This window comes from Zeus faber, assembly GCF_960531495.2.
Source record: "Zeus faber genome assembly, chromosome: 5".
NCBI classification, from domain to species: Eukaryota; Metazoa; Chordata; class Actinopteri; order Zeiformes; family Zeidae; genus Zeus; species Zeus faber.
Window position 1 is genome coordinate 31,498,518 of NC_137192.1, and position 14,763 is coordinate 31,513,280.

General features: G+C 42.0%; 1 protein-coding gene across 2 annotated transcripts in view; it reads left to right on the plus strand.

Annotated features, from left to right (window-relative positions):
• ankrd52b (ankyrin repeat domain 52b) overlaps nt 1-12,424 on the plus strand; it is a 15,271-nt gene extending 2,847 nt beyond the window's left edge. The window contains exons 5-28 of one of the 2 annotated variants that reach the window (XM_080000480.1): nt 1-135; nt 821-908; nt 1,147-1,289; nt 1,945-2,157; nt 2,257-2,335; nt 2,549-2,663; nt 3,160-3,242; nt 3,389-3,506; nt 3,882-3,950; nt 4,058-4,198; nt 4,280-4,339; nt 4,457-4,568; nt 4,698-4,769; nt 5,157-5,358; nt 5,505-5,592; nt 5,980-6,097; nt 6,267-6,486; nt 6,585-6,672; nt 6,794-6,877; nt 8,080-8,225; nt 8,440-8,522; nt 10,217-10,299; nt 10,438-10,529; nt 10,705-12,424. The exon at nt 1-135 is cut by the window's left edge and continues 66 nt beyond it. In XM_080000480.1, the coding sequence (XP_079856606.1) occupies nt 1-135; nt 821-908; nt 1,147-1,289; nt 1,945-2,157; nt 2,257-2,335; nt 2,549-2,663; nt 3,160-3,242; nt 3,389-3,506; nt 3,882-3,950; nt 4,058-4,198; nt 4,280-4,339; nt 4,457-4,568; nt 4,698-4,769; nt 5,157-5,358; nt 5,505-5,592; nt 5,980-6,097; nt 6,267-6,486; nt 6,585-6,672; nt 6,794-6,877; nt 8,080-8,225; nt 8,440-8,522; nt 10,217-10,299; nt 10,438-10,529; nt 10,705-10,955 (2,883 nt within the window). In that variant the 3' untranslated portion in view covers nt 10,956-12,424. Of the gene's footprint in view, nt 136-820; nt 909-1,146; nt 1,290-1,944; nt 2,158-2,256; nt 2,336-2,548; nt 2,664-3,159; nt 3,243-3,388; nt 3,507-3,881; nt 3,951-4,057; nt 4,199-4,279; nt 4,340-4,456; nt 4,569-4,697; nt 4,770-5,156; nt 5,359-5,504; nt 5,593-5,979; nt 6,098-6,266; nt 6,487-6,584; nt 6,673-6,793; nt 6,878-8,079; nt 8,226-8,439; nt 8,523-10,216; nt 10,300-10,437; nt 10,530-10,704 lie in introns of those variants that run through there. The other variant, XR_013844158.1, reaches the window with a different exon arrangement.
• Nucleotides 12,425-14,763: the final 2,339 nt, after the last annotated feature.

A 14,763-nucleotide genomic window follows, 5' to 3' on the forward strand; every position in this document is an offset into this window, starting at 1 on the left:
GCTTTACACGTGTCGGTTGCCAACTGGGCTACAAGCTGCGCAGAGGCCCTGATACCGCACCTGACCAGCCTGAATACTGCTGATCAGTCAGGCAGGACAGCCCTTCACCATGCGGCATACAGTGGCCATAAAGAGGTAAAGCCGCAGTGTTTTTAGAATCGTCATCTGACCTTCTGCTGCTCTTGAAAATAGTAAGGTCTTGTGAGCATTGTAAATGCATCAGTACAGTTTGTGCTTGGTATGAAGCAAAGCACTACACATGTCCATTTAGAACAAATCAGTCTGGATTCCTAAGTTTGCTTGCATAGAAACCACACCATCACATTCTGGGTTGAAGGAAATTCACGAATGTCATTTACTTGAACTTATAGATCGTACATTTTGTACATCCCACGGATTTCAAAGAGTGGAACACTTGATCCTGCTTTTAAATAGACTGTGTTGCCTGTCTCACCGTCCCCAGAGATTTTGTTTTTTTCATGCCGTTCCTTTCGTGAATTGGCACAGGTGCTTTATTTTCGTTTGTGTGTGCAGAATAGGCAACCAACCTGCTGTAAAATCCTTCCATAACTTGTATCTCTCTACTAGAAGCTGATACAAGTCACAGAAACGTTATGGAATTCCAAAAACGACCCCTGAATTACACACCTTACTTTGAACACGACTGAAATTATTATATGACTGGAGTGTCGTCTCAAATATGGTAATAAGGTCCTTTGGCAGATTGGCACAGGATGGTCATGCTAGTCCAGTAATGATTGTAATGCTGGTCCAATGCAAATAAGGCTTTATTCAATATCTTACTTCTCTATGACTTTAGATGGTGAATTTGCTCATCATAAAAGGGGCCAATGTGCACGTCAGCGATGAGAAGGAAAGACAACCAATCCACTGGGCTGCAAATCTCGGTGGGTGCTACCTAATTACTTTAAAGACGCTTTTGGTTTATGGTCTTCTAATGTACTAGCGCAGAAACATTTGTAATTGTTCCACAGAAGCTGTTGCTCTTCACAATACAGTAGATTGTTTGTGAAGGGGTGCACTAGTCTATAGCCTACTGTCACACATTTTTATTTTATTTTTTCAAACGTTGGGGCTGCCAATCCATGGTGAAGGCTTGTTGCAAAGTTGAATCTCTTCCTCCAGGACATCTGGAGATTGTGAAGCTGCTGGTATGTCACGGTGCGGATGTGATGTGCAAAGACAGATATGGGTACACGCCACTCCATGCTGCAGCTGCAAACGGACAGCTGGACGTGGTGAATTATCTGTTAAGGCTCAGGGTTGAGGTAAAGTAATCTGTTAAATCTGTTTACGTGCTGTCATTTTGAGTTTTGCACTTTAACACCTTTGTACAATAATGAATATATGGTAAAGGAAACTATATTTAATGGGGCTCAATATTTATAACCCCCTTCTAATTAAATACTTAATTTGAATGTTTGGCAGTTGTGATTATAATCTTATCATATTGTTAATTTTATACAAAAATGTGCTTTTTTTAATATTTAGTCTGTCAGTCAGCCAATTTTTTTTAAAGAAATAAAGGTTTACAGGAATTTCTAAAATTGTTGTTTTGTTAAAAAAAAGGCATATTTAGGATTTCCTTTGCAATTATATTATACATTATATATGACAAGTCATTTAGGGAGACATTTCATTTATTTATTCTAAATGAATTGTCTCATATAACTTTTAAACGTATACATGAGTTTTATATGATAGATTGGCTGAATTGAAATTTCAATTGAATTGAAATTGAATTAAAGACGTCCAAGCCCATCTTAAAAATAAAACGTTGATTTTCTCTCTCTCAGTAGCTAATCCAGCAGTTCTCTTGTTACAAATAACAATATTGCATCGTACAAGTTATTACTTCAAGCTATGACTTTCCTGGCTCGAAGATTAAAGCTCATCAAAGCCTTGCCTCCTCTTTCTTCTAAGATTGACGACCGCAATGCTTTTGGCAACACAGCCCTGCACATGGCGTGTCATACAGGGCAGGAGACTGTCGTCAGTGAGCTGATGAATTATGGTGCCAATGTCAATCACCCCAATCACCATGGTTACACGCCTCTGCATCTGGCTGCCATCTCCACCAGCGGGGCGGTTTGTCTGGAACTGCTAGTCAATAATGGTGCTGACGTCAACATGCAGGTTAAGAACATTTAAAAAATAAAAAAGTAGAATCTGTCGTTACATTTAGTCTCGAGGTCCTACAAACAAATGACATATTACATTTCACTCCTCTAACAGAGTAAGGAAGGGAAGAGTCCTCTGCATATGGCTGCTATCCATGGACGCTTCACACGGTCTCAGATCCTGATCCAAAATGGTACAGTAGATGCACGCGCCACAAAACAGTGAGAGAACACTTGCAGTGCTCAGCCTGTCATTAGCGGTCAAACGTCGGCGTCGTGTCTCACTTCCAACACAGTCGACACAGCTAATGTCAGTTCTCAAAATTGTAGAAGGGGACTGTCAACGGACTTCACATATAATAAAACCGCTGCAAACACAATGACATCCTCTGGCCTTTTTTTCCCAGGCGGAGAGATAGACTGTGTTGACATGTATGGCAGTACTCCTCTTCATGTGGCTGCTCAGTATGGTCACGAGCTGCTGATCAGCACCCTGATGACAAATGGTGCTGACGTAGCCAGGTAAGTGTCTGGCTGCCTCGTGGTCTCAGCGTCGCTGTCTCCCCACGCCCCGCCTTGCTTTCGCTGTTGCACTTCCTCCAGAAGTGGTTGTGATTTGGTTCGAGGCTAGAGGTGGTGAAGGATAGCCAGGTTGTTCTGTGAAAAGTTCTAAATGATGGGAACCAACGCTGAGGCCTGGTTTGAAGAATAGCAAACGGAACCCCCTCAGTTGAAGTAGAGTTTTGATGTATAAGCTGAAGGTAAAGATCTGGGAAGAGCCTCCCAGGTTCTGTTCATTTCATAGAAGATGAACAAGCATTGTGCATGGACTGCAGAACGCGACAGTCCCAAATATAAACGTATAAATCGGCTAAAACTAGAACCAGGATTGAACATTCTAATGGTTAAATCACCTGTCATACCGCTTTGATTGCCTGAGATAAATAGGATTCAGGTGCAGATTTTTCCAGGTAAATAGCGCCGATTAATGTGTTTGGAAATGTGTTTTGTGCACCAGGCCAGGAATTGACGGGATGCTTCCACTGCAACTGGCGGCGCTCTATGGGTTTCCAGACTGTTGTCGCAAGTTACTTACCTCAGGTCTGGTTGACGTGCCTGATGTGCTTCCTTTATCAAATGAAACCTGAGCATATGTCACCCTAAAGGGTTATGTTTCATGATTGTATAACGAGTGTTGGATGTAAATATCCTTTTGTCTTATATTGTTTTCTGTGTGTTTCTGTTAGGCCAGCTGTACAACATTGGGTCGTCTCTGACTAAGGACCGTATGCAGTCAGCTGGATTTGACATCAACAGCCCAGACAGCCATGGGAGGACCTGCTTACACGCTGCTGCTTCTGGAGGGTAAATCAACCCCCGTTCATTTTTCTAGCACTTTCATCTCCTCGTACTCAAATTGTTAGTACCTTGGTGCAGGTTTGCGAACAAGTAGTGCTGCCCAGGAACGCTAAGTAATATAATGTGAAGCATTTCCCACAAGAGAGGAAACTGTTTTATATCATTTGTATTTTTGATTTAATGCCTGATTCACATTTTGTGGTACATTACAATGCGATCAAATACAGTTAATGTCCTTTACTGTTGCAGCTGGCATGTCTTGCTTCACCCAGATTTTTCATTATTAATTGAAATTAAACATAAGCCTCAAGGTGACAGAAAAGTTTTGGAATAAGTTATAATGCTGTTGATAAGCTAATTTTGTCCTTATTTTTCTGGCAGAAATGTTGAATGTTTGAACTTGCTATTAAATAGCGGTGCCAACCTGAGTGTAAAGGACAAATTGGGAAGGTATGTTATCTACAACGCTATCTTAAACACATACAGTTTTGTTATCAACTATTTGTAACACATATTTTTAACCCTCTTTATAATATTCTCCCCATGTATCCTCCCAGAGCTACTTTGCACTATTCTGCAGCCAACGGGAGCAGCCAGTGTACGATTGCCTTGGTGAGAGCTGGTTCTGAGGTGAATGAGCTGGACCTGATGGGCTGCTCCCCGCTGCACTACGCTGCAGCCTCGCACACCTTCAATAGGTGAGAGAAATGCAAGGATGTACACGCAACTCTTTATGAACTCAATCATCATCCGGTTTGAATTTTTATTTTCTTCCGCAGAGGAGACAGAAGTGATTCTGGTGTTAATGACATTGAGGAAAGGGAGAAGGAAGCGTATTTGTAAGTTAAAGATTGCTTAAAAGTTGTAGAGCTCTCTCACTATAAGCTATTAACCATGTCAACATATTATGTACTGCATGTACATAACACAAGGTGCCTCTATGTGAATGTCTGTAGATGTTTGGAGTATTTGCTGGACAACGGGGCCAATCCCGCCCTGAAGAACAGCAAGGGTTACACTGCCGTGCACTTTGCAGCAGCGTATGGGAACAAGCAGCACCTGGAGTTGGTGGGTGCTGCCTCTCATTTTGTCAATCTCATGTTCTTCTTTTTCATGGTTAATCTTTGTTTTCATCAACCCGCTTGTTTGTATCCTTGCTGCTAAACCAAATACAAGTCTTTTTTCTCGGTCTTGCAGCTCTTGGAGATGTCCTTTAACTGCCTAGCCGAGGGTGAGAGTAATCTTCCAGTCAGCCCTCTGCACCTAGCGGTGGGTGTACTTCCAGGTCCTGCCAATGTTATTTAGATTTGTTTCTTGTGGGAGTTAATCTAAATTTGCTTGAGCATTAAGATTGTAAACCAAATGCATTAGACACATACTTTGATATCAACATGTATAAGTGCTGAGTAGTGTTTAAAAATACCGATAGTATGAAGTCTTACTGATACCATGATCTCTCGATATCAAAAAAAATGTGGAAAAAAGAAACACCAAAAAATATATTAAAGGTCGCATTCTGCTTAAAAATAACATCAGTTCTGCCTAGGTTTACAGTACACACTTTTAGTTTTGTTATTAGAATTTCTTGCATTTCGGCCATACTCTATGAAATGTTGATACGCAGGTTTAGAGATGTATTCTCCCTCTACCCTACAGGCATATAATGGCCACTGTGATGCACTGCGTGTGCTCTGTGAGACTTTAGTGAGTCTGGACGTGCGCGACATGCAGGGCCGCACCGCTCTGCATCTGGCGGCCCAGAGAGGATTCGCTCGCTGTGTGGAGGTACTGCTTCAGCACGGAGCAACCTGCCTTCTGAAGGAGTTCAAACACAAGTGGACTCCTCTCCACAGTGCAGGTGCAGCATGAGGTTCTTATTGGTGGAACGGCTTGTGTCACTACTGTCCCACTCCTTAGTGTGTTTGTATCACATTATTTTGGCATGGAAAATGTTTGTTTGTTCTATTAATCCATGACCTTCGACCTCATCTGCATTATGTCCAGCTGCTGAGGGCCAAATGGACTGTCTACTTATACTGGTCAACAGAGAGGAAAGTGCTGATGTCATCGATAGTGCAGATATACAAGGACAGTGAGTCATTTAGGTTTCCATATCCTAATTTATAGCCAGCTGTTAAATGTCACCTCAGTAAAACCAATCCTCATCAATTATTCCTATATTATCTATATATACTATCTATATATAGAATTAATACAAACATATTATCTATTTTTCCTGTTATCTATAATAACCGTTTAATAACTATCTCACATATTGGGAAACAAATTCCCTAATACTATAGGTTTAAATCTTTAGGTTCAGGCCACGACTATTTTCAGTCTTTCAGTCATTATTATCTTTTCCCCAGCGAGCAGAGTTTTCACCAGTACAACATTATCAAATTAAGCCCAGCTGTCTGACTGGCTGCCTCTGCTGGTTTTGTGGAGAAATGCTAAGCATTGTACTGTTGATGTGCAGGACGGCTCTAATGCTGGCAGCTCTGGGCAGCCACACTGATTGTGTCCACATCCTGTTGGAAAAAGGAGCTGCGGCTGATGCTCCAGACAAGAAAGGCCATACAGCGTTGCACAGAGCTGTGAGTTTATTTCACGTACTTTGTGACATGCTTGTACAGCTTTCTTTTTTTTAACCAAAACTGTAATTCCGTGGAGATTGATTGTACATTTCATCAATGTAAAATCACATACAATCTTTGAAAAACCCTTCATCCTACACACATCCTATCCACGCTTCCTTCACCGCAGGCTGTTTTGGGCAGCGAGGGCTGTGTCTCGGCCCTGTTGGAGCACGGGGCCTCCGCTCTGTGCAGGGACTTTCAGGGAAGGACCCCGCTCCATCTGACAGCGTCCTGCGGACACTCAGGCGTCCTGCGCAGCCTGCTCAGGGCCGCCATGCAAGTGGACACCCTGGACTCCATGCTGGACTACAGTGGGTACACACCCACCCACTGGGCTGCCTACCATGGTGAGACAAAATCACTTTGAAGTGATAATCTGTTAATGTCACATTCAAATCACAAGCAAGTCATCAGAGTGAAACTATTCATGTGTTGTGTCTTTCAGGTCACAAGGGTTGTTTGCACATTTTACTTGAAAATAAACCATTAAGTATCCAGGAGGGAAACTCCTTCACCCCATTGCACTGTGCTCTGTAGGTACCTTGATAGATCCATTTGCTCATTGAACCCTAACTCAAATAAAATTTCCCCAGTAGTAGTAGTACATATATTTATTGTGCTTCTTATTTTTCCTTGTTTTGATCTCATGAACAGAATCAATAGCAACTGTGATGCTGCTAAACTTCTGCTAGAAACTGGCGGGACTCAAATACTGAACAAGAGAGACACCAAAGGAAGGTACGTGCTGATCTTTGTTGTGCTTTACTATAATAAAAGATCTTCGAAACTTAACCAATTGGGAAATATGACCAGTTAGTTATGACTGTGTTACTATAATGGGCCTAGAATACTCCTGAAGGCTGGATTGTGCTTCTCCGTCGGCACGTAAGCGAATGTGCGCGGTGTAGTTCGGAGACATTTCACATGGTTGTTTGCTTTTATACTTGCACGGATTTTGTATATAACGTTGCGTGTCAACTGGGTGGCATTTACTATACCACAATGAACAGAAAACAGAGAGGAAATCCTGTTTTTCTAAAGCCCTTCTACCTGCTAGATTTTCTATTTCCATTTTGTTCCCGCCTCCTGACAGGAAGTTAGACAATTCAGATCAGCTCGTTTCACGCGCAGGGCCGTGCGATGCGTTGCTGAGATTTGGGAGGTGTGTGCGTCGGCTCCTCTGCGAGTCTCTGCCACCTACGGCTACCCATAACCCCCTTCGCTGGGTTGCTCCGCAGAGATGTTTACGTGTATCTTCACAGAAGCATAAATCAGGCTTTAGTCAAGCGTGCTGTGTCAAACCTTTGTGCTAGTCATACAATGCTGCTCCTGTTAAGTTTTCTCACTTCGTGTAACCTTTTGATAAAACAGGAACCTATAACATTCCTAACCAGGTGCCTAGTTGGCAGGAAGTATCCTTGCTGTCATTTATCACTTATAAGACGTATGGAATGTCTTTCTGCCAATATCCTCACGCTAGGGTATAATCATCACAGGATCTTTACTGTGTACTTGAACGACATAGGTATAATGTACATTTGCATACTGTACTGTATAACGGAATCATGGACAATGCAAATAAATCCGGCTGCTTTGGTTAAGTTGCTACAGCCAGCTTGAGAACTATATTTCTTCTTACAACGCAGTTTCCTTGATCTGCAGGTGTGATGATCTTACTGGCAGACGTCTTTTAACTTTGGATCATCACCATTGCATTAACTGCAATGCAATAACTGTTAAGAGCCTTTTGTTTCCAAACCTTGTATGCAAAAATAAAAACTATAATAAAAACTTAAATTGTTCATTTTAACACTCAACTTGTTATTTTTACTGTTCATTTTACAAAATTGGTTTGCAAGTAAGTTCAATAAATTGTTAAGCATTTTCACCTAAAGCAGCATCTGTTCTGTTTATGTTTGGCGGCTGCGCTGTGCCTTTAGGACCCCGCTGCATGCAGCTGCTTATTGTGAAAAGGTTGATGGACTTCAGCTGGTCCTGGCTCAGGGGCCAGAGGTCAATGCTGTGGATGACTGTGGAAGATCTTCTCTGATGGTTGCCGCTGGCACTGGGCAGACCACAGCAGTTGGTAGGAAATCACAATACCAGGATATCGCAATACCGTGGTTCTCAATATAAGCAATTTCACTTATATAAACAACGTAAATCTTTTTTTTTTTTTTTTTTTGAGACAGAACAATTTTTCGGGGCACCGTGCCCTTTTGTGCTCATAAAAGTATCTAAAAACCTTAATGAGAAACCTTACTGTAGCTATGAGAGAATTCTCCTTTTCTGTATTTCAGAAATGTTGCTACACCAGGCTAAGCCAGACCTGACCCTCTTGGATGCCAACCATAACACCGCCCTTCACCTAGCTTGCAGCAAGGTCCCTCCCGCACACAATAACACCCTGTTTATGTGCACTGTACTTGTACACGTCCTCAGATGTAGAGCCACTGGGTGTTACCATGATACTCCTTCCCTGGTGGCTCAGCTGGTGTTGTACAGCCTGGATTATCCCCCTTACATCACACCATCTAGAAAAAGAATGTGTGCAGGTGTCACATACACAGCATGCAGGTGTCACACAAAAAAAAAGGTGTTTTCAGATGCATTACTGCTCATCCTTTTGATCATATTATTTGAGCGATTGACAACCTTGTAATGCGTCTGTACTCCCAACATGCCTTTCACCCACTCTTCACTCAGGCAGTGTAACTAGGGCTGTCTGATACTGTATAAGAAACAACCACTCAATGTATTTGCGTTCCATGTGCTCCTCTATTTGCTCCTATATATGTAATATCATCATTAAGAAGTCATCATATCATGACACAAGTTTCAAGCTCTTACTAATGGTGATCAGATGATATGATCCTAAATGATATGTGGTCTGAAATATTGGAGGGAGTTGGGGGACGCCTCTTTGCTACTGAGAAATACAAGCTTTTAACCACTACCGACCATGTTGGATGTAGAGAAAAATCATCTTTTATTGGAGTGATTGCAATTATTAGGGGTCGAGACCCTATTGCTATTGTTCGGGGGAAAATTATTGAAAATTCCAATAATTCCAATAATAAGCAATGTCTAAAACTATTTGAACACAAACTTCGGCATTAACACGGTTTACGTCTTGTTTGAACCGCGTTGTCACAAACCCTTGGTTGACGTTTTATCCAAATCGATCCACATGTAGATATAAGTGAAAAACCAGACAACTTTGTTCCAATATTTTCAGCTGTCTTGGTTAACTGACACGTCACTATTCGTAAACAAAATTAAGGAGTTGAAATTTACAGGAAGACATTTTATGACATCATCATACTTTTTACTTGAAATGTACAGATTCCAATCGAGAATGTCCATTGGACTGTGTCCAGTGTACATTGTAGACTTGGTCACTCTGTAGTGGTTCGACATTACAAACTATCTGTTTATGTATGTATTTATCTATTTTCTTACCTGGTAGATGTCAGTAGATCTGTTCGATTGATATTTTAAATCTGTGGTCCACATTACTTCGCCGGATTAATGAAAAATACAATAAAAAGTAGTCCTCAAAAACTGGTCACGTGCAGTTGAAACCACTGAAATGTACAACTGAGTGATGCGTTCAAGATCCAGCGAGGCGTCGGAAAAATAGAAGCCGTGCAATGGTAATTACTCACAGAAATACCACAACGTTTTTCATATTTCAACTTACTGAAAATGTAATCCAAGGAAAAAGCTCAACAAATAAATGACGTGCCCGACACGGCACCAAACGGCCACCCGTCACTGAGAGTGCAGCTCTATTTCCAAAGACAACACGGTGCGTGATAACAATGAGAAGTTGTGGTTTACAGACAGGAGGGTTGCGCTGTGTAGACCGCTAAGTAGTTGCTCCGCAAGACGAGCAACCAGGAGACGACACTCCGGGGGGAGCCCATGTGGCGTTCAGCGTTAACTTGGAAAATCGTGCCGCGTTTCAGAGATCCTGGGAAACTGTTAAACGCACCCACCACGACTAAACTGGACCACATGTATTGCTGCCTGCAGCTTTATTAATTTTTTATTTTTTTGTGTTTTATTCTGCAGGGCCATGAAATGTGTGCTTTACTGATCCTTGGAGAGATCAGCGATCCATCACTCATAAACGCAACAAACATCGCCCTCCAAATGTAAGTTATCATCGGAGGGTTATTAGAAAGCCACTATATGTGGTACAACGAAATAGATAAATGAAAGTTGACAGTTTATAGTGGTGTCTGTCGACTTTGTTTTTATTGTTCTTGCTTCTTGTCCCTCTGCTCCCGTAGGCCCCTTCATATAGCAGCAAGCAACGGTTTAGCCACTGTAGTGCAGGTTTTGCTCAGCAGAGGTGCTGCTGTGATGGCTGTGGATGAGGAAGGCAAGTCCAAACTCCTATCCAAATGCTTAAAAGGAGATGAACATTATTTTTGTGCTCAAAGGACATATACATGTTTCTTTTTCGTCAACCACTGACGGAGACAACCACTTAGTGAGCTGCTTACTGTGCAAGGGTTTGACCTGTTTGGTCTCTCTCTCACTCTTTCTTTCTGCAGGGCGTACACCAGCCTTGGCCTGTGCCCCAAACAAGAAGGTGGCCGACTGCTTGGCGCTCATCCTCTCCATGATGAAGCCGTTCCCTCCAACGGCCAACGCCAACGGCGGTGTGACCTCAAACTTCAATCCCAGCCTCAAACACTGTGGAATTTCTATCGTCTGCGGATCTTTGGACAAATGCAATCGACACAATGCCTACGCCGAGAAGCGTTGCAGCACAAGCACTCTGCAGGAGTGCCTCACAGAGTAGCACCTGCCCTGAGCCCTCCTTTTAGGCCCTTTTGTCTTAAACTGGTTGGATCTGTCAGACAGACAACCTGCTTCTTTTGATACACAAGGCTCAGAATACTAACATATGCAGATATGTTGATCTCTAAATCTTATATGCCACTTTCAACAAGTGAATCTATGCAAATACTCATTTATTTTGCTCTCTAAAGAGTGCAAAAGATATAATTTTATTAAAAGTTATTATTATTATTATTTTTATTATTATTATCGTCCTGAAAGGGTCAACTTTCAGTTTTTACGTTGGCGGATTACACTAATTAAATCATAATTCTTATGGTTCTAGTACTTTTCTAACTTACAAATCCAAGACAGTCATTAGTGAGAGTTTACTTAATGGTGCGATGCGATGTTAACTTCTCTATATAGCATTTGTGCAGCAAGGGGAAGAGAAAGAATGAAGTAATCACCACTTAATGAGAGTAGGAATACTGCAAAGAAATACTCAGTTATCTAATCACATATTGATGTGAGTGCAATATATTTTATACTTCAAAACCTATTTTCCCCAATATTCAACTATCTAAAACATTATTATTTTTTTCACTGTAAAGATACAGATAAACCCTGAGTAAATGTTTACACAATTGTTTATTTTTAATGCAATGGGCAAACTCTTCTGATAACCAGATATATAAATGTTTCATCGGTTTAATTTTACAATATTACAAACATTTGCATCTTCATCGTGTGTGTGTGTGTGTGTGTGTGTGTGTGTGTGTGTGTGTGTGTGTGTGTGTGTGTGTGTGTGTGTGTGTGTGTGTGTGTGCGTGTGCGTCATGCAAGTAACAGTAAATATAAAATCTAGAAGAAAACGAGGATCCAATATCTACCTACACGTTCTACCTACAAAACTGTCTCCCAAAGGCTAAGCTGTTCAGTGTCTGACGGGTTCCTCAGACTACATCTTGAAAAAATCTGTGTGAATAATTCAAATTGAGTATTACTGTAAACGCAAACAAACCAGGTCTAGTAGCTTAAATACATGTGAGGTTTGGGGGTTTGTAAGGGATTTGAATCAATGTAATTCCGTTGATGAGGGCATTCGAGTTACATTTCTGAAGTCTGAAATTAATGAATCACTACTTCTGTACCACTGTGTCTAAATGTTGCACATATGAGTTTTGATTGCACAGTTTAACATTACTTTAGCTGTATAGCTATACAAAGATTTGAAAGACAAAGTGTGCTGTGCTTGTATCTGCTGTATAAGAAGGTATACACATTCTCAAAAATGTTACAAAATTGTTGGTGCATTTGTAATTTAGGATTATTTTTTTTTTTTTTCTTTTTTTAATCGTGTTGAAGCATATGATTTCACCTCTCAAGCAATATTTGCAAAATATTGCAGCGCCAACTATACAAATGAATCTAAGATTATTATGGTATCACTTATGGGCTGCTCTCAATTAAATGGTACAAAGTCTGGTATATGTGCTTTAGTTTGAAGTCTCCAATCCCTACTTGCCCAACATCCTTTTCACAATAGCTGATGAATAATATATATATTTTTGATCATATTGTTGTAATTTTTGCAAACATGTTTATGGTTTCATCCATTTGTTTCTAGAATTTACTTTTCATTATGTTCTTATTAACTGTATTCTATTTAATTATATTATTTTATGTTTAGTCTTGGAAGGTGTGACTGGGAGATCTGTCGATGGAGAAATGAGCAAGATAACTGCATCAAGCATTTAATCAACCAGTGTGAGGGTTAAGGTTCATAATGTAGTCAGTGCATTCAATAACAGAAAACATGAACATGTTTGTGTTTATATATCCTTCAATTAGATGTTGAGAACAACATTTTTATAAGTATAGTAGTTTTAATGATACATGTAATATATATTAATAAACATAATTGTAATAAATGATTTATTTAGCATTTTATTTATTTATTATTTATTAAACATTGACTTGCTCTCTGTCAGGAGGCTCCGCCCCATAGGGGCTACACCCCTATTGGTATGCATCCAACCCTGCGTAGCGGAACTACTGAAATTCATCACGTGCACTTGCTTCAACCAGTCAGGATGGAGCAGCATAGCCGATATAAACACCGGACATGCCCCCCTTCGTCCTCTTTTCCAATTCACCAGGGACTGATACATGAACACTCACCTTCTAATTTAAGTTCAAGTTCAAGATCAATGCCCATAACAAATACTTTCTGTCTGGGATCGGAGCACGCTGCCGCTGGCCTCGCGGAGCCACCAGCGGGGGAGGCCTGCCGCTCCGTCTCGGCCACCGAGCGGGTCTGTCAAATTATTTTATGGACCTTGTGTCGACGGGCCAGGCCACTGTGGAGATGATGGCGCCGTCACCATCCCACACCACCAACAAGGGGGACGACGAATATCCAAGAAACCACTGTTGCTGTCGGCGAAGAACAAGTTTACTGGCCTGTCCACCGGCAGGGAGTTGTGAACGGCTTCCGAGGTAGTGAAGGTGTGGCTTCCGCGGCCGTTCTCCACCTCACCCAGGTGCAGGGAGCATGCGGGGGTCGTACCGCGGCGTTGTCAGTGGTCAGCCACAGGCATTTCTGACTGAACATGACCACCTATGCGTGAATCCGAGAAGATGGCTTAACCCAACGCGCCCATCTCGGTGGCCAACTCAAGCTACTCCAGTGGCCATTTCCCACTCTCCGACCGAGAGGGAATGTGTGTGGTTGGTTTTGGGGTTGTTTTTGAGATATATTTTTTGGGCATTTTCATGCTTTATTCGATAGTGACAGTGCAAGAAGAAAGGGATTCTGACGTATCTTGACGACCTCCTTCTGATCCTGGCTCCCTCTGTGGAACTAGCGGTCGCTCACACCAATCCCGCTAAATCGCACGCCTCACTGACTTGGGGTATGCGATAAACTAGGAGAAGAGCACTGCCATACCCAGTCAGGGATGGTGTGGTTTGAGCAGCCACACCTCACCTGGATCTAGGTAATTGGTGGATCCATAATCAGAGTGGCTGAACACCTGTTGCTCGTTGGTTGGTCTAAGAGCAGCAGGTAAAACCCCCATCCCCACACTCACTGAGGAGAGAAGCCTTTGTCATGACACAGCCCCATCTACTCCTGGGCTAATTCCAACCATCCCTCTCTCTATAATAAACTGGTGTCTACAACCCCGTCTTCTGTGTCTCTGTGCCAGAGGTCCCTGAACACACCACTTGGGTGGCGCCTGGTAGGTGAAACTGCCCCAGTATAGTTAAGAAAATACAAGATGGATTCATCAAGTTGAAATGGGGATTTAAATTTTCAGTGGAGAGGACAAAAGTTAAGATCTTCACAAGAAAGATTATATAGAAGTAACTTATATATAGTTTCAAGTATTTGTGTTTTTTTGGAGTGTATTTTGACCCGAGATTAACATGGTGAGAGCATATCCGAAATGTGGAGAATAAACGTAAAAAGCTGGTGCTGGTGGAGGCAGTGTGATGCACGGGGGCCCCACCTCACAACTTCCAGGACTTAAAGGATCTGCTGCTAACGTCTTGGTGCCAGATACCACAGGACACCTTCAGAGGTCTGGTGGAGTCCATGCCTCCACGGGTCCGAGCACAAGGGTGATCTACATAATATTAGGCAGGGGGTTTTAATGTAGCTCTAATAAGATCAGTGCTCGACTTTGGGAGTGTGGTATATGGATCAGCAGAAAAATCTGTGCTTGCGGGGCTGGATGTTACACAGGCTCAGGCTTTGAGAGTGTGTTTAGGGGAAGTGAGAACTTGAAGTGCACACACTGGCGACGGCCAGTGTGTGCACTTCA